At 36.6% G+C, this 25,377-nt stretch overlaps 1 protein-coding gene across 5 annotated transcripts in view; it reads right to left on the reverse strand.

Annotated features, from left to right (window-relative positions):
• Positions 1-25,377, reverse strand: part of VPS54 (VPS54 subunit of GARP complex) — a 104,234-nt gene that overhangs the window by 63,852 nt on the left and 15,005 nt on the right. For 4 of the 5 annotated variants that reach the window (XR_014295880.1, XM_082642258.1, XM_082642257.1 and 1 more), the window contains exons 2-3: positions 8,842-8,997; positions 7,003-7,244 (exon numbers count right to left, since the gene is read on the reverse strand). Coding sequence is in view for 4 of the 5 variants with exons in the window: in XM_082642258.1 (XP_082498384.1) it covers positions 7,003-7,244; positions 8,842-8,977 (378 nt within the window). In the remaining variant the exon portion in view is untranslated. The remainder of the gene's footprint in view (positions 1-7,002; positions 7,245-8,841; positions 8,998-25,377) is intronic. The other variant, XM_082642260.1, reaches the window with a different exon arrangement.

Raw genomic sequence — 25,377 nt, forward strand, 5'->3', positions numbered from 1 at the left:
TCACCTCCACTAAAAAGTCAAGGTAATAATAAAGATACTCACCAAACTCAGGAGGAGAATGAATGAAAACTGTGAAAATTTCAACAAAGAGTTAGAAAATATAAAGAACCAAACAGAGCTGAAGAATACAATAACTGAACCTAGAAGGAATCAACAGTAGATTAAATGATACAGATCTCTTCAGCAGTCTCGAAGAGGAAGTAGTGGGAATCACAGAAGCTGAACAGAAAAAAGAAAAAAGAATAAAAAAAAAGTAGTTTGAGACCTCTGGGACAACATTAAGCATACTAACATTCACATTATAGGGGTCCCAGAAGGAGAAGAGAGAGAAAAAAATGGCAGACAACTTGTTTGAAAAAATAATAGCTGGAAACTTCCCTAACCTGGGGAAAGAAACGTATATCCAGGTCCAGGAAGCACAGAGAGTCCCAAGCAAGATGACCCTAAGAGGTCCACACCAAGACACATTAAAATGAAAATGGCAAAAAAAAAAAAAAAAGATTGTAAATACAGAATCTTAAAAACAGCAAGAGAAAAGCAACTAAGTATGTATGAGGGAACTCTCATAAGACTATCAGCTGACTTTTCAGCAGAAATTTTACATGCCGGAAGGGATTGGCAGGATACACTCAAAATAATGAAAGGAAATAACCTACAGCCAAGAATACTCAACCCAGCAAGGTTATCACAAACCTGAAGGAGAGATAAAGAGTTTAACAGACAAGCAAAAGCTAAAAGCTAAGAGTCCTGCACCACTAAACCAGCTTTACAAGAAATGTTAAAGGGACTTCTCTAAGTTGAAAAGAAAAGGCCACAACTAGAAATATGAAAAGTATATCCTATGATAAACCATAATGGAAAAGAATATTTTTAAAAGAATGTATATATACACACACATATATACACACACACATATGTATAACTGAATTGCTTTGCTGAACAGCAGAAATTGACATAATATTGTAAATCAACTATACTTCAATTAAAACTTTAAATTAAAAAAAGAAAAGTATTAAAAAACTCACTGGTAAAGTCAAATATACAGTAAAGGTAGTAGATCAACCACTTATAAAGCTAGTAGGGGGCCTCCCTGGTGGCGCAGTGGTTGAGAGTCCACCTGCCGATGCAGGGGATACGGGTTCGTGCCCCGGTCTGGGAGGATCCCATATGCCGCGGAGCGGCTGGGCCCGTGAGCCATGGCCGCTGGGCCTGCGCATCCGGAGCCTGTGCTCCGCAACGGGAGAGGCCACAACAGTGAGAGGCCCGCGTACAGCAAAAAAAAAAAAAAAAAAAAAAAAAAAAGCTAGTAGGAAGGTTGAAAGACAATAGTAGTAAAATCATCTATATCCACAATAAGTAGTTAAGAGTTACACAAAACAATAATATGTAAAATATGACGTCAAAAGCATTAAACATGGGGGTGGGGTGTAAAAATGTAGGGTGGTTAGAATATGTTCAAACTTAAGAGAGCATCAACTTAAAATAATCAGTGTGTGTGTGTGTGTGTGTGTGGGTGTGTGTGTGATATTTAAAACTCATGGTAACCAAAAACTACAAATACATACACACTAACTAATCAAAGATAACCAATAACCTGTAATACATACACATACAAAAAAGAGAAAGGAATCCAAACATAACACTAGGGACTTCCCTGGTGGTCCAGTGGTTGGGACTTCAGGTTCAATCCCTGGTCGGGGGGCTGGGATCCCACATGCCTGTGGCCAAGGGGTCAAGGCACAGAACGGAGGCAGTGTTGTGGCAAATTCAATAGAGACTTTAAAAAAAAATGGTCCACGTCAAAAAAAAAACCTAAAAAAACCCAAACAAACATAACACTAAAGATAGTCATCAAATCAAAAGGGAAGAGAGCAAAAGAAGAGGAGGAAAAAAAAACCTACAAAAACAACCAGAAAACGATTAACAAAATGGCAATAAGGACATAGCTATCAATAATTACTTTAAAAGTAAATGGACTAAATCCTCCAATCCAAAGACATAGAGTGGCTGAATGGATATAAAAACAAAACCCATATATATGTTGCCTACAAGAGACTCACTTCAGACCTAGCCACACGCAGACTGAAAGTGAGGGATGGAAAAAGGTTTTCCATGCAAATGGAAACCAAAAAAAAGAAAAGAAAAAAAAAGCTGGGTAGCAGTGCTTATATCAGACAAAGTGACTTTAACACAAAGACTGTAACAAGAGACAAAGAAGGACATTACATAATGATCAAGGGATCAGTCCAAGAAGAAGATATAACAGTTGTAAATACATATGCACCCAACATAGGAGCACCTAAATACATAAAGCAAATATTAATGAGAAAAACTGAAAGTTATACAATAAAAATAGGGGACTTTAACACCTCACTTACATGGTTGGATAGGTCATTCAGATAGACAATCAATGGTCTTAAATGTCACATTAGACCAGATGGAACTAACAGGTATGTAAAGAACATTTCATCCAAAAGCAGCAAAATGTGCATTCTTTTAAATGCACATGAAACATTCTCCAGGACAGATCATATGCTAGGCCACAAAATAAGTCTCAAAAGGGACTACCCTGGTGGCGCAGTGGTTAAGAATCTGCCTGCCAATGCAGGGGACAAGGGTTCAAGCTCTGGCTCAGGAAGACTCCCACATGCCGTGGAGCAACTAAGCCTGTGTGCCACAACTACTGAGCCTGCGCTCTAGAGCCCACGAACCACAAGTACTGAGCTCACGTGCCACAACTACTGAAGCCCGCGTGCCTAGAACCCATGCTCGGCAGCAGGAGAAGCCACTGCACCACAACAAAGAGTAGCCTCCACTTGTCACAACTAGACAAAGCCCACACGCAGCAACAAAGACCTAATGCAGCCAAAAATAATTAAATAAATAAATTTATATTTTAAAAAGTCTCAATAAATTTAAGAAGATTGAAATCATATCAAGCATCTTTTCCAACCACAAGGCTATGTGACTAGAAATCAACTCCAAGAAGAAAAAATTCAAAAACACAAACAGGTGGAGTCCAAACAACATGCTGCTAGACAACCAATGGGTCACTGAAGAAGTGAAAGAGGAAATTTAAGAAATACCTAGAAACAAATAAAAACATAAACATAACAATGTTTGTTATGATGAGATGCAGTAAAAACAATTCTAAGAGGGAAGTTTATAGCAATACAAGCCCACCTCAGTAAACAGAAAAATCTCAAATAAATCTAAACTTCCACCTAAAGTAACTAGAAAAAGAAGAAAAAGCAAAACCCAAACTTAGTAGAAGGCAAGAAATAATAAAGATCAGAGCAGAAATAAATAAAACAGAGACTTAAAAAACAACTGAAAAGATCAATGAAACTAAGAGCTGGTTATTTCAAAAGATAAATAAAATTGATAAAGCTGTAGCTAGACTCATCAAGAAAAAGAGGACCCAGATAAATAAAATCGGAAATGAAAGAGAAGTTAAAACTGACACCACAGATACAAAGGATAAAAGATTACTACAAACAATTATACACCAATAAAGTGGACAACCCAGAAGAAATGGATAAATTCCTAGAAACATACAATCTCTCAAAACTGAAACAGGAGGAAACAGAAAATATGAAAAGACTGATTACCAGTAATGAAATCAAATCAGTAATTAAAAAAAAAAAACTCCCAACATACAAAAGTCCAGGACCAGATGGCTTCACAGGTGAATTCTGTCAAACATCTAAAGAAGAGTTAACACCTATCCTTCTCAAACTACTCCAAAAGGGATGCTTCCAAACTCATTCTACAAAGCCAGCATTACCTTGATATCAAAATCAAAGACACGACAAAAAAGAAAATTACAGGCCAGTACTCCTGATGAACATAGATGTATGAATCCTCAACAAAATATTAACAAACCGAATTCAATAATACATTAAAAGGATCATAAAATATGATCAAGTGGGATTTAACCCAAGGGTGCAAGGATGGATCAATATCTGCAAATCAATCAATATGACAGACCACAATAACAAATTGAAGAATAAAAATCATATGATCATCTCAATAGATGCAGAAAAAGCTTTGACAAAATTCAACATACATTTATGAGAAAAATATCAACAAAGTTGATATAATGGGAAAATACCTCAACATAATAAAGCCATATATGACAAATCTACAGCCAACATCATACTCAACAGTGAAAAGCTGAAAGCATTTCCTTAAGATCAGGAACAAGACAAGGATGTCCATTCTCGCCACTTTTTTTTTTTTTTTTTTTTGCGGTATGTGGGCCTCTCACTGTTGTGGCCTCTCCCGTTGCGGAGCACAGGCTCCGGATGCGCAGGCCCAACGGCCATGGCTCACGGGCCCAGCCGCTCCGTGGCATGTGGGATCTTCCCAGACCGGGGCACGAACCCGTGTCCCCTGCATCGGCAGGCGGACTCTCAACCACTGCGCCATCAGGGAAGCCCCATTCTCGCCACTTTTATTCCACATAATATTGGAAGTCCTAGCCACAGCAATCAGACAAGAAATAGAAATAAAAGAAATCCAAACTGGAAAAGAAAAAGTAAAACTGTCACTATTGGCAGAATACATGATACTATATATAGAAAATCCTAAAGAAGCTACCAAGAAACTATCAGAACTAGTCAATGATTCAGTAAAATTACAGGATACAAAATTAATAAACAGAGGCTATTGTGTTTCTGTACACTAACAATGAACCATCAGGAAGAGAAATGAAGAAAACAATCCCATTTACAACTGCATCAAAAAGAATAAAATACCTAGGAATAAATCTAACCAAGGAGGTAAAAGCCTTATACTTGGGAAACTATAAGGCACTGATGAAAGAAACTGAAGATGACACAAACAAATGGAAAGATATACTGTACTCATGGATTGGGAGAATTAATAGTTAAAGTGACCATACTACCCAAGGTGATCTACAGATTCAGTGCCATCCCTATCAAAATACCAATGGCATTTTTCACAGAACTAGAGCAAAAAATTCTAAAATTTGTATGGAAACACAAAAGACCCCAAATAGCCAAAACAATCTTGAGAAAGAAAACCAAAGCTGGAAGTATCATGCTCCCTGATTTCAAACTATACTATAAAACTACAGTAATCAAAACAGAAATGGTACTGGCACAAAAACAGACACATAGATCAATGAAACAGAATAGAGAGTCCAGAAATAAACCCATGCTTACATGGTCAAATAATCTATGACAAAGGAGGCAAAAATATACAATAGGGAAAAGAGCCCCTTCAATAAGTGCTGCTGGGAAAAATGGACAACTACATGCAAAGAATCTAACTGGACTATTTTCTCATACCATATACAAAAATAAACTCAAAATGGATTAGAGACTTAAATGTTAAGACCTGAGGCCATAAAACTGCTAGAAGAAATATAGGCAGTAACCTCTTTGACATCGATCTTAGCAAAATTTTTTTTTTTGGATCTGTCTCCTCAGGCAAGGGAAACAAAAGCAAAAACAAACAAATGGGATTACATCAAACTAGAAAGCTTTTGCACAGCAAAGAAACTATCAATAAAACCAAAAGGCAGCCTACTAAATAGGAGAAGATATTTGCAAATAATATAACCAATAAAGGGTTAATATCCAAAATACACAAAGAACTCATACAACTCAACATCAAAAAAACAAACAACTCAACTCAAAAATGGGCAGAGGACCTGAATAGACATTTTTCCAAAGAAGACATACAGATGGTCAACAGACACATGAAAAGATGATCACTAATTATCAGTGAAATGCAAATTAAAATCACAGTTGAGATACCACCTCACACCTGTCAGAATGGCTGCTACAAAAAAGACAACAAATAGCAAATTAAAAGTCTTGGTCAGGATGTGGAGAAAAGGGAACCCTGGTGAACTGTTGCTGAGATAAATTGGTACAGCCACTATGGAAAATAGTATGGAGGTTCCTCAAAAAAGTAAAAATAGAACTGCCATAGAATCCAGCAATTCCACTTCTAGGTATTTACCTGAAGAAAACAAAAACACTAATTCTAAAAGATATATGCACACCAATATTCACTGCAGCATTATTTACAACAGCCAAGATAAGGAAGCAACCTAAGTGTCTATTGATAAATGAATGGCTAAATAAGATGTGGTATATATACACAATGGAATATGACTCAGCCATAAAAAGAAAATGAAATCTTGTTATCTGTAACATCAATGGATCTAGAAGGTATTATGCTAAGTGAAATAAGTCAGACAAAGACAAACACTGTATGCTCCAACTTAACATGTGGAATCTATAAAACAAAACAAACAAACAAAGCAAAAGGAAAACAGACTCACAGATACAGAGAATAAACAAATGGTTGTCAGAGAGGAGGGGAGTTGGGGGGTTGACAAAATAGGTGAAGGGGATTAAGAGGCACAAGCCTCCAGTTATAATATAAATAAGTCATGGGGATGTAATATACAGCATAAGGAATATTGTCAATAATACTGTAATAATTTTGTACGGGGACAGACAGTTACTTGACTTACTGTGGTGATCATTTCATAACATATGCAAATGTCAAATCATTATATAGTACACCTGAAACTAACATACTATTGTACATTAACTACTTAACTTTTTTTGTAATTACAAAATAAAAAATGAAACATTAGTAACCTTGACCATCTTTTCATGTGCTTATTGGTCATTTGTATATCTTCTTCAGAGAAATGTCTACGCAAGTCCTGTGCCCAATTTTTAATTGGGTTGTTTGTTTCTTAGTGGTGAGTTTCACATTGATTCTTAGAACTATTAGGAATGTATAATTCTGAAAAATCACTACTGTAAGAGAAATATATTTACATATATCTAAGCAAAGAATTAAATACAACCCAGGACAATAGAATGTATATGAAAAGAAAAGAATACCATAGGTTCATCAAAGATTATTGGTCAGAAATCTATAATAAATCAAACTATAAATATTTCTTTTACTTTTAACCTGACTATAACTAATTTCAAGATCAGATATTACCTGAGAGACTTCCTGTTGATATACTGTAAAATGTTCCTTGCTGATCTGTGGGAGGTAGAATGAAGGTATGACTTCAGTGTCCACAAAGTCCAATCCCCATGTTTTTGTGAAGAAGTCAGATTCTCTTTTTGCTAATCTAGGATCATTTAATGCTGCTGGGAGATTTACTTTGGAATGATATATAGTCCATCTATGTTGATCTGTAACTAGAGATGGGGCAACACATAAACTATTTGAATCACCTGCAAAAAGTAAACAAGAGAACTCTGTAAAGTAAGTTTTATGTTTGAAAGCACATTCTAGAAAAATAAAAATGCTTAGATTATACAAAGCAACTAAACTCTCCCTTCTATAGCAAATGCTTTAAACTTCAGCTTTCAGCATCAACTGCCAAGGGGAGGAAAAACATGTACAAGATAAAGGATATGCAGAATTTGAGGGTTGTAGTTGAAGGGTGGGGGGAAGAAAGTCTTTCATTAATTTCTTTCCTTAACGTACAATTTATCTTTTTTCAACATCAAAACTCTTCTACCTTCTATTGTATGTCTTCTATCCTTTAATACTCCAGGTTTTTTCCACAGGTAGGCCTTTTTTCTATTGTTTTATGGCAGACACACCTGGTTCCAATATCCTTTTTTTCAGCTTATAATTAGATAACCAAAATGCTGCTGTGACATTAACCATAGAGGAGAGAAAAATATACAGTCGATTCTCGTTATTCACAGTTTTGTTCTATAAAGTCACTGGAACATTTAATAAGCAAATACTGAACCTTTGCTCCTATGGGAAATACAGGGTTGCATTCCTGCAAATCTCTGCAACTTTCATCATCTAATCAATATATAATCTTGTTTTGTGTGTGTTTCTGTTTAAAGATATCTTATTTAATATATATTGTTCATTCATTAACATTGAACTCATGGCTAACACCACTATTACTCACACCTGAATGAAACTTATGCAACATATGTATTTTCCTCATAAAACACAATATAGCCTTCCTGTGCTTAGAAACACTAGAAAGCACTTCAGTACAACATTTGGAAACCATTATGAACAGCAAAATCACCAACAAAAATACAAAAAAATGTGGCACTAAAGAGACCACAAAAGGGGGCCTCCCTGGTGGCGCAGTGGTTGAGAGTCCGCCTGCCGATGCAGGGGATATGGGTTCGTGCCCCGGTCTGGGAGGATCCCATATGCCGCGGAGCGGCTGGGCCCATGAGCCATGGCCGCTGGGCCTGCGCATCCGGGGCCTGTGCTCCGCAACGGGAGAGGCCACAACAGTGAGAGGCCCGCATACCGCAAAAAAAAAAAAAAAAAAAAAAAAAAAAAAAAAAAAAAAGAGAGACCACAAAAGGGACATGTGTTTACATCATGAAAGCTGAAAGAAGGCAAAGTGTTGCTTTGTTCAAAGTCAGGTGGGAACGTGCATATCAGGCGATTCAAATTTTTCACTCCTTTGTGCTTGTCTACAAATGACCACAAATGTTCCACAAGTATTGATTTAGGGGTTACAACTAAATTTTAGGAATTAAGCAAATTTGCAAATATAGAATCGGCAAATGATGAGGACTGACTGTACTATGTTTAACTGAAGAGCTTTCAATCTGTACCCTCATTTTCAAAACTTTTCTTTCAGTTTATATAAGTGACTTCGTTTATGGAAATGTATGAAAAGAACTATATTCCAATTTCTTAATCAACTTATTTCCAAATTATGTCTTTAGTTTTCACATCGTAAAATTTATTCTTTTGAGTTAAGTATATGATATCTGACTTCATTTAAAGATAAAACAAATCCTCAATAAAATTCCTCAAAAAAAAAAAAGGTATTACCTGTGGGTTCCTTGGGACACACATCTGGCAGTGACTGCACAGGTCGAATGTGTTTTGTCGGGTCTACCTCTTTTTTAAAGAAAACATCACTGCTGCTTCCTTGAGGCACTGGTGAAGAACTGTGGCTTGAAGCCATTGCATAAAATCACCACTCAGCTGAAAATGAGCAACAAATAATCATCAAGACACTTAATACAAATCAAAACTCATCTGTAAGTACTATGCATGTCACAAAAATTTTCTTTCAAAAACAGACACATTATTTAAAATCCCTCAAGGTGTAAGTACATAATTTGAATACTCACTATTAATTGTGGGAGTCATTCACTATATTTATTTGCTAAGAAAGTTATTTGTCCTTGTTTAAGAAGTATTCTCCTCAAAGTGAAATATCCTTATTTAGTCTTTTATCCAAAGTGAAAATAGATACCAAAACTGTAACCAATATATATTAAAAATGAAAACATTCCATTCATTCAGCAAGTATATAATAATTACACATTATAGCAAAATGGATTAAGTGCATGGGTTTTTGAAATCTGACGGTCTGGGCTCATACTCCAGCTTCACTTACCAGCAATATAACCTTGAGGAAATTTACTTAATCTTTGTGTGTTTTACTTCATGTGTAAAAATGGAGATGAAAAGAGATCCCATCTCATAAACATTTTCTAAGAATTAAAGGAATGGATATATGTAAAGCATTTAAAACAATGCCTGCCTCAAAGTTAGTGTTCATAAATGAACATTAGTTATCATTATGTTTACAATTACTATGTGACTGTCACTATATTAAATGTTTATAAAAGAAGTATCATTCTTCAAGGTACTTGCAATTACATTAGGTAATCAAAAAAATCAAAACCCTAAACAAAACACAAGTTAATCTATGTCTATACTTTTTAACAAGTAAGAAAATAATTTGTGGGGCCAAGACAACATAATAAAGGCTACAATGTCAGCTAACACTTTACAAATGAAGCAGTACATAACCTGGATAATGAAGAACATGTATTATTTTACTATCGGAGGGTAGAAACTCATATTGCTGATCATATCAACCAAACAGCAGACATTCAATAAATACTTTTTAATGAAGGAATAAATAAATGAACATAAACAGAAGCTTATAGCTGAAAAGGAACTTAGAGATCACCTAGTCTAAGTTCCCTGATACTAGAGATACGTATAACAAGGCCCAAAAGGATTAGGTAGTTTACAAAGATACATGTGGTTTAACAAGTTTTTTAAAAAGCCAACTTAGGAAACCTGGTGAATAGAAAAGTAAGAGTAATAAATAAAGGAGAGATATAAGGCTAGGACTGGTGACAAAAAAGTCATCCCCTCTAACTCCTCTATAGTTCGATGGAAAGCTAAAAATTACATTTCCCAGACTTCTTGTATACCTGTCTCAGTCCTTCTAACACAAAGGAAACACATCCAATTACACCATTCACTGAGACCATAAGAAACAAGCTGTTAAGAAAAGAACAAAAGTAAATAACTTCCTCAAAGTTCCGGAAAAAGCAAAAAACAGCATGAACAAAGGTTAAGGGACATGGAACAATCATAAGACTATGCGGAAACTGACTTGGCTGGAGTGAAATGTTTGCTGACAAAAATGCTGACAAAAGTACTGACAAATCATATTTACACACACACACACACACACACACACACACACACACACACACACACACACACACACAGAGAGACAGTATGGTCAAACTACAGGAGCCAGTAGAGGTTTGGGGGAAAAGAGTACTACGATGAAAATATCCGGGAAAATTAATCAGGGTATTGGTTTGAAAGCCATCACCAGCCCATTGCATTTATATCCATATATATTAAGTGTACAGTTGTTTCCGTATAAAATCATTTGCATATTTAAGAAGAAGAAACATTTAAGAATGTTTCCTAAGGATAGGAAACACTGATAACACAGAAGCCTGTACATTCAGTGCTTGGTAAAGACAATTCTACATGTGACATTAAGTCTGTTTAACTTTTTTGTTAATTTCATCAAATAAAATGGCTAAAATAAACACATTTTGACACTTAAAGAAGTAGGCTACAAATATATGGAAAATGTGTTTATGTCAAACACCCATTGCTTGATGTCAGATAAATTAAACATTGATTCTGACAATAGCACACTACAATTTCAATGTATTCTATTTACCATCATGTTGTTTCAACAGCAAAAAGAAAGCCTAATTGACATCTTAGGAATCTAGAAATACTTGGGGAGATGGGGACTTGTGGAAAAACATTTCTAGACTCCTATAAGTTACTTCTATATCTGGGTGGGGAAATAAAAATGGCTTATCTAGTCCTTAAAGATTCTGAATTGGGAAACATGCACAAGTTTTCTGTTTTTTTTCCTACACCCCTCCTAATTCTTATGAAAAGAGGGACAATCTCTAGCTATAACGGGATTATGTACAATTAGGGTACTGCCTACATGGGTGAGACCCAATTTCTATCCATCTGACTCTCAGATCATCTTACCACCCTGTGTTTATTAAGATGATCTCCCCACAGTAAGAACCAAATTTTGTATTAATAACCACATAACACGTATGACGCAGATACTTGCTAAGTGCAATCACTGGTAATAAAACATGGCAGATTTATTCACAAAGCATGGATGTATAAACAAATAAGCAAATCTACATGGCCTCTAAACCAAACAATTTCAGCAAAGAAATAATCTTTCATAAGAAAGTTTTAGTGTAAGTGAAGAATAGTTTGCCTACCCAGAAAAGAAAAACAAAAACAGAATACAGGAAAAAGGAAAGCTCTCAGCACTAAATGTAGGCAACCCCCGATTTTTAACACTTCCACTTGTAACTACCATCTAGATACAAATTGGGCATTTGACCGGTGGTCACCAATAATGAGAATCTATAAATAGATCCACCCTTCTTCACATGGTAATCTTCTCATAATTATATCATTACCATACTCAAATATTTTCTCTTGAAGTCTTTGGTTTCTTACACTTAGTCGCTGTTTATTTCTATTTTTGCACCAATCACACTGAAATTTCGGTTTTCATATCGGTCTTTCCTATTAGACTGTGAACTTCTTGATGTTTCCATTTTCCTGTGTATTCTACATGCCTAACACAGTTCCTGGCACACAGAAAATATAAATATTCTATAGATGAATGAAATGGGTAGTATGTAGAAAAGATCAGAAGAGAGAAACATTAGTTAGACAACTACCAATAATCCTTGAGTGAGTAGATAGAAGCATGGGTCTGGGCTGATAAAGAAAGGAATAAACAGACTCATTCATTCCAAAAGAAAAAAACTGCAAGGATGTGTAAATCAGAAACATTTGGTTTTCTTTCTTGTAGCTCAAAATATCTTTTTATGCTCAAAGTTTAGTTAAGAGCTTCTATTTAAAAGGCCTAGAAGCACTGTCACTCCAGAAGCAATGAGCACACCAAGTGCTCAGACCCTGGTTTCTAAATACCATTCCCCACAAAGAAACAATGGTTCTTTAAAGAAATAGTTGACTCCAAACCTGAAGCAAAGAAAGAACAATTTGATCATGAGAACACTTGTGTCAGAAAGCAAGGAAATGCTCTAAGACCAGTAGGATCTATCAGAAGGACCAAGGACCAAGTTAAAGGGGCTCCCACTGACCACATTTAGAACAAGTTGAGCGCTCAAAAAAAAAAAAAAACCCGAGTGTAACATATTGAACAAATACAAAATAATGAATCTATAGTGTTACTTGGGGGGAGGGGGATGAGGAAAAGGGGTGAAGTGGGAGAGGGGAAAGGAAATCTCTTATTTATAGAAGAATGCCAGTAAATGTGAAGAAATGACTGAAATAGAAAATCACCATCTTGTAACCCCCAATGTAAAAATCAATTTAGGCAAAAATCATCAATGTATGCTAAAGCTATTAGGTGAAAGGCTGTTCAGAAACAGAAAATTCACCTAGTGCCAAAGTATTACCTCACAGACTACTTTGCAATGCAAAGGGGAAAATGTATCTCTAAAATGGAAAGATCTGGCTGTCACCACCTTAATTAACTAAGTCATCAAACTTGGCATCATTCAGAATGATAAGACAACTTGATATTATGTGATTCATAAATAACAATATGAAATAAACATCATCGCCTATGAAGCATTCTCACCAAAAATGTTTAACCCAATCTAATCAAGCCTCTAGACCAAGGGTTAAGCCTTTTGTCCTGTGGATTCCTTTGGCAGTCTGGTAAAGTCTACAGAACCCTTGCCAGAATGTTTATAATGCATAAAATACATAAGATTACAATGGACAATTATACTGAAATATAGCTGTCAAACTATCTTCTTAAATTTTAATATAGTAATATTTTTGCTTCTTGATTATGCAAATTTATCCTAATTTCTAAGCAATAAATGAGCATAAATATTTTGAGATAAATTTAATATGATATGAAAACATCTGAAATTTCTCTTGGTGACAAAGTTACAGGTAGTGCTAATACCCCTGTGAAAGGTTTCTTACATTCACAATTAAAGGAAATGCTAAAATTCAGTTAAGGTATGGCTGCTCAACCATGGCACCACTGACACTGACATTCTGATCTAGATAATTCTCCCCCTGTACATTGTAGGATCCTTAGATGCATCCTTAGCCTCTATCCACTTGATGCCAATAGCAGCCTCGCACCCAGTTGTGATAACCAAAAATGTCTTCAGGCAAAGCCAAACATCCCTATGCAGGGGAAAAGAGGAGAGAGGACAAAAATCGCCTCAGTTGAGAACCACTGAATTAAAATAAAGATGTAATTTTTTCCCCATCCAAAGTTCCGACTCCCTGTATTCTATTCACAGACCCTATAGAGTATGTGAACTGAAGGTTAAGTACCTTTGCTCTAGACCTACCTTCCAGTCTAAGAAAACAGAGGGGAGTAGGATAGTGAGATTTAAACCACAACATGGGGAAACAAATAAACTGAGAATATGAGACACTCTACAAGAAAACTGGCCTGGACACTTAGATGAATGTCATTTTTAAAAGCTGGGGAACTATTCTATATTAAAATAAATAAAGAGACAACAACTAAAGGCAATATGCAAGCCTTGACGGGATGCTGGTTAAAAAAGAAAAAAATGGGGACTTCCGGGTAAGATGGCGGAAGAGTAAGACACGGAGATCACCTTCCTCCCCACGGATACACCAGAAATACAGCTACACGTGGAACAACTCCTACAGAACACCTACTGAATGCTGGCAGAAGACCCCAGACCTCCCAAAAGGCAAGAAACTCCCCACATACCTGGGTAGGGCAAAGCGGAGAGATTCCCGCACAGAGGATCAGTGCCGAGCGGCACTCACCAGCCCGAGAGACTTGTCTGCTCGCCCGCCGGGGCGGGCGGTGCTAGAAGCTGAGGCTCGGGCTTCGGTCAGAGCGCAGGGAGAGGACTGGGGCTGGCGGCGAGAACTCAGCCTGAAGGGGGCTAATGTGCCACAGCTAGCCGGGAGGGAGTCCGGGAAAACTCTGGAGCTGCTGAAGAGGCAAGAGACTTTTTCTTCCCTCTTGGTTTCCTGGTGCGTGAGGAGAGGGGATTAAGAGCGCTGCTTAAAGGGGCTCCACAGAGGGCACAAGTCGCGGCTGAAAGCACGGAGCCCAGTGAAGGGCGTGGGACGCTGGGGCTGCTGCTGCCGCCGCCAAGAAGCCCGTGTGCGAGCGCAGGTCACTGTCCACACTGCCCTTCCGGGAGCCTGTGCAGCCCGCCACTGCCAGGGTCCCGGGATCCAGGGGCGGCTTCCCTGGGAGAACGCACGGCGCGCCTCGGGCTGCTGCAACGTCACGCCGACCTTTGCCGCTGCAGGCTCGCCCCTCACTCCGTGCCCCTCCCTCCCGCCCGGCCTGAGTGAGCCAGAGCCCCCGAAGAGGCTGCTCCTTTAACCCTGTCCTGTCTGAGGAAAGAACAGACGCCCTCCGGCGACCTACACACAGAGGCGGGGCCAAATCCAAAGCTGAGACCCAGGAGCTGTGAGAACAAAGAAGAGAAAGGGAAACCTCTCCCAGCAGCCTCAGAAGCAGCGGATTAAAGCTCCACAATCAACTTGATGTACCCTGCATCTGTGGAATACATGAATAGACAACACATCACCCCAAATTGAGGAGCCAGGAGTCAGTGCTGTGCCTCTGAGGTGGGAGAGCCAACTTCAGGACACTGTTCCACAAGAGACCTCCCAGCTCCACATAATATCAAACGGCGAAAATCTTCCAGAGATCTCCATCTCAACACCAACACCCAGCTTCACTCAACGACCAGCAAGCTACAGTGCTGGACACCCTATGCCAAACAACTAGCAAGACAGAAACACAACGCCACCCATTAGCAGAGAGGTGGCCTAAAATCATAAAAAGTCCGCAGACACCCCAAAACACACCACCAGACGTGGACCTGCCCACCAGAAAGACAAGATCCAGCCTCATCCACCAGAACACAGGCACTAGTCCCCTCCACCAGGAAGCCTACACAACCCACTAAACCAACCTTAGCCATTGGGGACAGACACCAAAAACAACAGGAACTACGAACCTGCAGCCTGCAAAAAGGAGACCCCAAACACAGTAACATAAGCAAAATGAGAAGACAGAAAAACACACAGCAGGAGAAGGAGCAAGATAAAAACCCACCAGACCTAACAAATGAAGAGGTAATAGGCAGTCTACCTGAAAAAGAATTCAAAATAATGATGGTAAAGATGATCCAAGATTCTATTTCCCAGACCCAAAATCTTGGAAACAGAATAGACAAAATGCAAGAAACAGTCAACAAGGACCTAGAAGAACTTAAGATGAATCAAGCATCGATTAAAAACACAATAAATGAAATAAAAAATACTCTAGATGGGATCAATAGCAGAATAACTGAGGCAGAAGAACGGATAAGTGAGGTGGAAGATAAAATAGTGGAAATAACTGATGCAGAGCAAAATAAAGAAAAATGAATGAAAAGAACAGAGGACAGTCTCAGAGACCTCTGGGACAACATTAAACGCACCAACATTCGAATTATAGGGGTTCCAGAAGAAGAAGAGAAAAAGAAAGGGACTGAGAAAATATTTGAAGAGATTATAGTTGAAAACTTCCCTAATATGGGAAAGGAAATAGTTAATCAAGTCCAGGAGGCACAGAGAGTCCCATACAGAATAAATCCAAGGAGAAATACGCCAAGACACATATTAATCAAACTCAAAAATTAAACAGAAAGAAATCATATTAAAAGCAGCAAGGGAAAAACAACAAATAACACACAAGGGAATCCCCATCAGGATAACAGCTGATCTCTCAGCAGAAACTCTACAAGCCAGAAGGGAGTGGCAGGACATAATTAAAGTGATGAAGGAGAAAAACCTGCAACCAAGATTACTCTACCCAGCAAGGATCTCATTCAGATTTGATGGAGAAATTAAAACGTTTACAGACAAGCAAAAGCTGAGAGAGTTCAGCACCACCAAACCAGCTTTACAACAAATGCTAAAGGAACTCCTCTAGGCAAGAAACACAACAGAAGGAAAAGACCTACAATAACGAACCCAAAACAATTAAGAAAATGGGAATAGGAACATACATATCGATAATTACCTTAAATGTAAATGGACTAAATGCTCCAACCAAAAGACACAGATTGGCTGAATGGATACAAAAACAAGACCCATATATATGCTGTCTACAAGAGACCCACTTCAGACCTAGAGACACATACAGACTGAAAGTAAGGGGATGGAAAAAGATATTCCATGCAAATGGAAACCAAAAGAAAGCTGGAGTAGCAATTCTCATATCAGACAAAATAGACTTTAAAATAAAGACTACTAGAAGAGACAAAGAAGGACACTACATAATGATCAAGGGATCGATCCAAGAAGAAGATATAACAATTGTAAATATTTATGCACCCAACATAGGAGCACCTCAATACATAAGGCAAATACTAACAGCCATAAAAGGAGAAATCGACAGTAACACAATCATAGTAGGGGACTTTAACACCCCACTTTCACCAATGGACAGATCATCCAAAATGAAAATAAATAAGGAAACACAAGCTTTAAATGATACATTAAACAAGATGGACTTAATTGATATTTATAGGACATGCCATCCAAAAACAACAGAATACACATTTTTCTCAAGTGCTCATGGAACATTCTCCAGGATAGATCATATCTTGGGTCACAAATCAAGCCTTGGTAAATTTAAGAAAATTGAAATTGTATCAAGTATCTTTTCCGACCACAGTGCTATGAGACTAGATATCAATTACAGGAAAAGAACTGTAAAAAATACAAACACATGGAGGCTAAACAATACACTACTTAATAACGAAGTGATCACTAAAGAAATCAAAGAGGAAATTAAAAAATACCTAGAAACAAATGGCAATGGAGATACGACGACCCAAAACCTATGGGATGCAGTGAAAGCAGTTCTAAGAGGGAAGTTTATAGCAATAAAATCCCACCTTAAGAAACAGGAAACATCTCGAATAAACAACCTAACCTTGCACCTAAAGCAATTAGAGAAAGGAGAACAAAAACATCCCAAAGTTAGCAGAAGGAAAGAAATCATAAAAATCAGATCAGAAATAAATGAAAAAGAAATGAAGGAAACGATAGCAAAGATCAATAAAACTAAAAGCTGGTTCTTTGAGAAGATAAACAAAATTGATAAACCATTAGCTAGACTCATCAAGAAAAAAAGGGAGAAGACTCAAATCAATAGAATTAGAAATGACAAAGGAGAAGTAACAACTGACACTGCAGAAATACAAAAGATCATGAGAGATTACTACAAGCAAGTCTATGCCAATAAAATGGACAACCTGGAAGAAATGGACAAATTCTTAGAAACGCACAACCTGCCAAGACTGAATCAGGAAGAAATAGAAAATATGAACAGACCAATCACAAGCACTGAAATTGAAACTGTGATAAAAAATCTTCCAACAAACAAAAGCCCAGGACCAGATGGCTTCACAGGTGAATTCTATCAAGCATTTAGAGAAGAGCTAACACCTATCCTTCTCAAACTCTTCCAAAATATAGCAGAGGGAGGAACACTCCCAAACTCATTCTACGAGGCCACCATCACCTTGATACCAAAACCAGACAAGGATGTCACAAAGAAAGAAAACTACAGGCCAATATCACTGATGAACATAGATGCAAAAATCCTCAACAATATACTAGCAAACAGAATCCAACAGCACATTAAAAGGATCATACACCATGATCAAGTGGGGTTTATTCCAGGAATGCAAGGATTCTTCAATATACGCAAATCAATCAATGTGATACACCATATTAACAAATTGAAGGAGAAAAACCATATGATCATCTCAATAGATGCAACAAAATTTCAACAAAATTCAACACCCATTTATGATAAAAACCCTGCAGAAAGTAGGCATAGAGGGAACTTTCCTCAACATAATAAGGCCATATATGACAAACCCACTGCCAGCATTGTCCTCAATGGTGAAAAACTGAAACCATTTCCACTAAGATCAGGAACAAGACAAGGTTGCCCACTCTCACCACTCTTATTCAACCTAGTTTTGGAAGTTTTAGCCACAGCAATCAGAGAAGAAAAGGAAATAAAAGGAATCCAAATCGGAAAAGAAGAAGTAAAGCTGTCACTGTTTGCAGATGACATGATACTATACATAGAGAATCCTAAAGATGCTACCAGAAAACTACTAGAGCTCATCAATGAATTTGGTAAAGTTGCAGGATACAAAATTAATGCACAGAAATCTCTGGCATTCCTATATACTAATGATGAAAAATCTGAAAGTGAAATCAAGGAAACACTCCCATTTACCATTGCAACAAAAAGAACAAAATATCTAGGAATAAACCTACCTAAGGAGACAAAAGACCTGTATGCAGAAAATTATAAGACACTGATGAAAGAAATTAAAGATGATACAAATAGATGGAGAGATGTACCATGTTCTTGGATTGGAAGAATCAACATTGTGAAAATGACTCTACTACCCAAAGCAATCTACAGATTCAATGCAATCCCTATCAAACTACCACTGGCATTTTTCACAGAACTAGAACAAAAAATTTCCCAATTTGTATGGAAACACAAAAGACCCCGAATAGCCAAAGCAATCTTGAGAACGAAAAATGGAGCTGGAGGAATCAGGCTCCCTGACTTCCGACTATACTACAAAGCTACAGTAATCAAGACAGTGTGGTACTGGCACAAAAACAGAAAGATAGATCAATGGAACAGGATAGAAAGCCCAGAGATAAACCCACGCACATATGGTCACCTTATCTTTGATAAAGGAGGCAGGAATGTACAGTGGAGAAAGGACAGTCTCTTCAATAAGTGGTGCTGGGAAAACTGGACAGGGACATGTAAAAGTATGAGATTAGATCACTCCCTAACACCATACATAAAAATAAGCTCAAAATGGATTAAAGACCTAAATGTAAGGCCAGAAGCTATCAAACTCTTAGAGGAAAACATAGGCAGAACACTCTATGACATAAATCACAGCAAGATCCTTTCTTACCCACCTCCTAGAGAAATGGAAATAAAGACAAAAATAAACACATGGGACCTAATGAAACTTAAAAGCTTTTGCACAGCAAAGGAAACCATAAACAAGACCAAAAGACAACCCTCAGAATGGGAGAAAATATTTGCAAATGAAGCAACTGACAAAGGATTAATCTCCAAAATTTATAAGCAGCTCATGCAGCTCAATAACAAAAAAACAACCCAATCCAAAAATGGGCAGAAGACCTAAATAGACATTTCTCCAAAGAAGACATACAGACTGCCAACAAACACATGAAAGGATGCTCAACATCTCTACTCATTAGAGAAATGCAAATCAAAACTACAATGAGATATCATCTCACACCAGTCAGAATGGCCATCATCAAGAAATCTAGAAACAATAAATGCTGGAGAGGGTGTGGAAAAAAGGGAACACTCTTGCACTGCTGGTGGGAATGTGAATTGGTACAGCCACTATGGAGAACGGTATGGAGGTTCCTTAAAAAACTAAAAATAGAACTACCATATGACCCAGCAATCCCACTACTGGGCATATACCCTGAGAAAACCATAATTCAAAAAGAGTCATGTACCAAAATGTTCATAGCAGCCCTATTTACAATAGCCTGGAGATGGAAACAACCTAAGTGTCCATCATCAGATGAATGAGTAAAGAAGATGTGGCACATATATACAATGGAATATTACTCAGCCATAAAAATAAATGAAATTGAGCTATTTGTAATGAGGTGGATGGACCTAGAGTCTGTCATACAGAGTGAAGTAAGTCAGAAAGAGAAAGACAAATACTGTATGCTGACACATATATATGGAATTTAAGGAAAAAAATGTCATGAAGAACATAGGGGTAAGACAGGAATAAAGACACAGACCTACTAGAGAATGGACTTGAGGATATGGGGAGGGGGAAGGGTAAGCTGTGACAAAGTGAAAGAGCGGCATGGACATATATACACTACCAAACGTAAGGTAGATAGCTAGTGGGAAGCAGCCGCATAGCACAGGGAGATCAGCTCGGTGTTTTGTGACCACCTGGAGGCGTGGGATAGGGAGGGTGGGAGGGAGACGCAAAAGGGAGGGGATATGGGAACATATGTATATGTATAACTGATTAAATTTTTTATAAAGCAAAAAAAAAATAAAAATAAAAAATAAAAAAATAAATAAAAAAAGAAAAGAAAAGAAAAGAAAAAAATGCCTCTAATACACTCTTGAAACAATTGGGAAATTTTGAATATGGATTGGATGTTATATGAGATTTTGGAATTATTATTAATTTTCTTAAGTGGATTGATGGTATTGAGATTATGGGAGAATGTCCTTATACTCAGGACATGAACAATAAAGTATTCAGGAATGAAACATGATGCCACCTACAACTTACTTTCAAATGATTCAGCAAAAAATACACACAGATAAACAAATACGGCAAAATGTTAAAAATGGTTTATGTAAGTCAAGTACATATGACTAACATATTCTATTCTTTCACTTTTCTGTATGTTTTGTAGGCTTCACAATAAAAAGTTGGGGGAAGAAACTATATTTTTCAAACATTAAATAGATAAATAATGCAAAATATAAATATCAGAGAGAAGGAAAAACATTAAATTTGTAACTGTTAATCTGCCTGAAGATGGCATTCTTGTATAACTTCCAATATGGAGGAAAGAAAATCAATAAATTTCAATCAAGTTTTAATGCTGCAGAAGAATAATACCGTATATAGAAACGAATTCCTTAGAAGCTGAATGAGAAGGCAGATGAGATGGACATTTACCACAGGCATTACCCAGATACTGTGTAAAAATCTCTTCCCTTGCTTTTACACTATAATATTAGCTGCTTACAGAGAACAATGATATTACAAAGTCATTTACAGCCAACTCTGAACTATCTATGAAATTGCCTATTACAGGTAAAGTAATAGCAAAAGTCTTTTTTTTCCCCCTCTACCAAAGTGGTTAACACAGATATACTAACTAATCATTTTACTTCCCTTCTATTCTTCAGAAGTGATACCCTACTTTATAATATAACCTACTTTATAAAACCTAAACTTGCCTGCCCTCTATCGACCTTCTATCATACTGTGGTCCTCTAACTGGTCTCTGCTTTCAGTCTAGACCATTCTGCACGTTGCTTTAGGATTAATCTTCTAGAATGTTTTCATTCTGTCATACTTCAGCTCAAAAATCTTTGCTTTCATTTGGAAAGTTATTCATTACTTTCCAAACAAGTGCCAAGTTTTACAAGTTGGTACTCAAGGATTTCCACAATCTGATGTTTACCTTCCTTTCTAGCCTGATTTCCTATTACCCATGGATAATCTCTATTCTGGATAGGGTGGTCTAATTGTCCCTCTAATCCATCACACTATCAAGGCTTCCTTGTCTTTGTTAAGGCTGTGTCCTTCCTAGAATTTTCATACAATCCTTCTACCTATCCAATGTCTCTTCTTCCTTCAAAGGTTATTTCAAATTTCATTTCTAGATTACATATATTAAGAAAACAAATATACAAACACTCCAAAATATGAACAAAAATAACCTCAGCATTATTTTTAAGAGTGAAAAAGCTGAAACAAACTCCTAAATAAGAAGGAATTGGTTATTTAATAAGCTATAGTATAGCCAATGGATTACACTGTCATTAAAAATAGGATTGCAGACTTCACATCCACTAGGATGGCTACTATCCAAAAAAACAAAAAACAAAACCAACCAACCAAACATCATCAACAACAACAAAAATTGTTGGCAAGGATGTGGAGGTACTAGAAGCCTTATGCACTGTTGGTGGGAAATAAAATGGTGCAGCCATTTCAGAAAACAGCATGGCAATTCCTCAGAAAAGTAAAACTAGAACTACCATATGATGCAGCAATTCCACTTCTGTGTATATACCCAAAAGAACCGAAAGCAGGGTCTTGAGGAGTCATTTGTACATCCATGTAATAGCAACATTATTCATAATAGCCAAGAGGTAGAAGCAACCCAAGTGTTCACTAACGGATGAATGGATAAACAAATGTGGTATATATGCACAATGGAGTATTATATTCAGCCTTAAAAAAAGAAGGAAATTCTGACATTTGCTATAGCATGGATGAACCTTGACGACATTATGCTAAGTGAAATAAGCCAATCACAAAAAGACAAATACTGTATGATTCCACTTACATGAGGTACATAAGCAGTGAAATTCACTGAGACAGAAAGTAGCATGTGGTTGTCAGGGGCCAGGGAAGGGAAAACAGGGAATTGCATACTTAAAAATGGTTAAGATGATAAATATTATGTTATACATATTTTTTACAATTAAAAATTTTTTGAAATACGATTGCAAAATATTTAATAACACAAAAATGTTTAACATATATTGTTAAGTGGAAACAGTTTTCAAAGTAGTATGTCAGTATGATCCTAATTTTCTAATTTAAAATAAGCATACATATTTCCAAAAAAAATTGCATGGACATATACCACAATATTAACAATGGTTACTGCCAAATGACAAAATTATAAGAAATTTTTATTTGTTTGTGCTTTTTTGGAATTTTCCAAATGTTTTCCTATGAAAACTTATTACTTTATATTTATTAGTCAGGGTTCTCCAGAGAAACAGACCCAATAGGATATTTATAAGAGAGTTATTCAAGGAATTGGCTCACCACCCAGTTGTGGAGGCCAAGAAGTCCCACAATCTGCCTTCTGCAAGCTGGAGAACCAGGAAAGCCAATGGTATAACTCAGTCTGAAGCCAAAGGCCTGAAATACAGGCAGCTGCTGGTATTAAGACCTGGAGTCCAAAGGCCTAGAACCAAGAGCTCTGATGTATGAGGGCCAGATAATTCGAATGTCCCAGCTCAAGAGGAGAGAACAAATTCACCCTTCCTTTGCTTTTTCTGTTTTATTCAGGTCTTCAAAGGATTAGATGATGATGATGCCTGCTCACACTGGCAAGGGCAGATCTCTTTACTCAGTCTACTGAATTAAATGCTAGTTTCATCCAGAAACACCCTCAAAGACACACTTAGAAATAACGTGTTACCATCAATAGTGGGCATCCCTTAGTCTAGCCAAGTTGACGCATAAGATTAACTATGACACTTTATTATTCAGGAACGATGCTATTATTAAACTGCAAAAGTTCAGTTTCAGCCTTATTCCTACCTCCACTATGAATCTTTCTAATGACTATAACCCTCAGAAAACTAGCTTTCCTTTGAAGTTGGAATACTTACGATCTATATCAGCAATTTACAAACTTTTTTGATCCTGTATCCCAACAGTTAAAAAAATTTTAAGCAATCATCATTTACAAATTATATAGGGTACAACTGTATTAATGCAGGTAATATAAAATTGTGCTAAATGGAACTTTTTTAAAGATAGAAAAGACTTTTAAAAATAATCTAGTTTATTAATTAATGGCAAAAAGTACCTTTTTACTCTATTTTTAATCAATAGCAATGTGATTTCACTATACCTCATTATTATTAAAAATCTTGATTTAAACTTTATGAAATGGTGATTCAAAGGTTTGGCTCTAAGTTCAATTTATTTTTATACCTGGCTTTTAATGCCTATTATAGAAAAATTTAAAAGATACTCACAAATATATGTAGAACCAAATGAAAGAAATCACTGATCACACTTCCTAAACTCTCTATCTTGAGATTTTTAAAACAGGGTAGAAAACTCCAGTCTGGGTTTTTAAAGAGTTCATCATTTAACAAAATAACATAATGATGGAATATTTCCAAACATCTGTTTTCAAGACAGATTTACCATAGCTTGAGTGTTTCTAGAAGATCAACTACTATTATACATTTTCTTATTCATTATTTAAAAATAAAAACAAACAAAAACACCCTGTGGAAACAGATTTAATGTGTGAGTCTGTCTGTCTGTCTGTCTGTTTTGTGTCTGTCTGTGTGTTTCACTATCTGTTTGGTTAAATATTACTGACAGTCACATGCCATTTCTGAAAAGATCAGCAAATTTGGAATGATTTTTTTCTTATTTAATAAGAAAAAATTTTTTTTCTTATTAAAAAAACAAAACATACATAACATAGTCTTAAGTTTGATGGCTATTTTGAGTACTTTTATGTATGGAAGAGCTTGTACTAAGAGTAGGAGAATCCAACTCTGTGCTTTATTTGTGGTTCCATTGTTAGTATTCATCCAAGATGTGATTTCTCTTCAGGAATCACTTTAGGTTAATTAAACATTTTATAAGAGTTGGTTTAGTTAAAACTAGATAGCATAATTTGTAAACCCAATTAACTATTCATGTAAGGCTATTACATGACAAGGATGAACTAAGTGAAGGATACCACTCTTAATCCCTTGAGCTTACTCACTTATCTGTAATTTGACTATCTGATAAATAAACATACAGACTGAAGATGCTGGTATCAATCCTCATAATAAATATTACTAAAGGTTCATTTCTTTTTTCTTTAGATAAAAAATGAATATTCCTTAAGCTGGGTGGAATCTTACAAAGGAGTTTAGACTTAATCCACAAGACTGTAGTGAGTCATTATAGACTTAAGACATGAATGTTGAATAGATCACTCTAGGAGAGTACTAGTGAGGAGGGCCAAGTATAGAACCTAGCAGGACTCCAACACTTCTGAAGAAAGAAGTGAAAGAAAGATATAAAGAAAAGCTTGTGATAAAGACGAGAAGGAACATCCAAGAAGGAGAGAAAACAGGGAAGAAAAATCAGCTCAGAATTGGCAAATAAAACACTAAGGAAAAAACCTCCTTTAGATTTGGAAATTAGGAAGTGACCACATCACATTGGGAAACAATATCAAGTCCAATACAGGGGGTGAAAGCAGAATGCAGAGGTTAGAGTGAAATAGGTAAGGAAATTAACACACACTGGCTATTGTTTCAAGAGACTCAATTATGAGATTACAAAACAGAATATATAGTACAATCTC

The sequence above is a fragment of the Mesoplodon mirus genome, assembly GCF_964341445.2.
Source record: "Mesoplodon mirus genome assembly, chromosome: 14".
Taxonomy (NCBI): Eukaryota; Metazoa; Chordata; class Mammalia; order Artiodactyla; family Ziphiidae; genus Mesoplodon; species Mesoplodon mirus.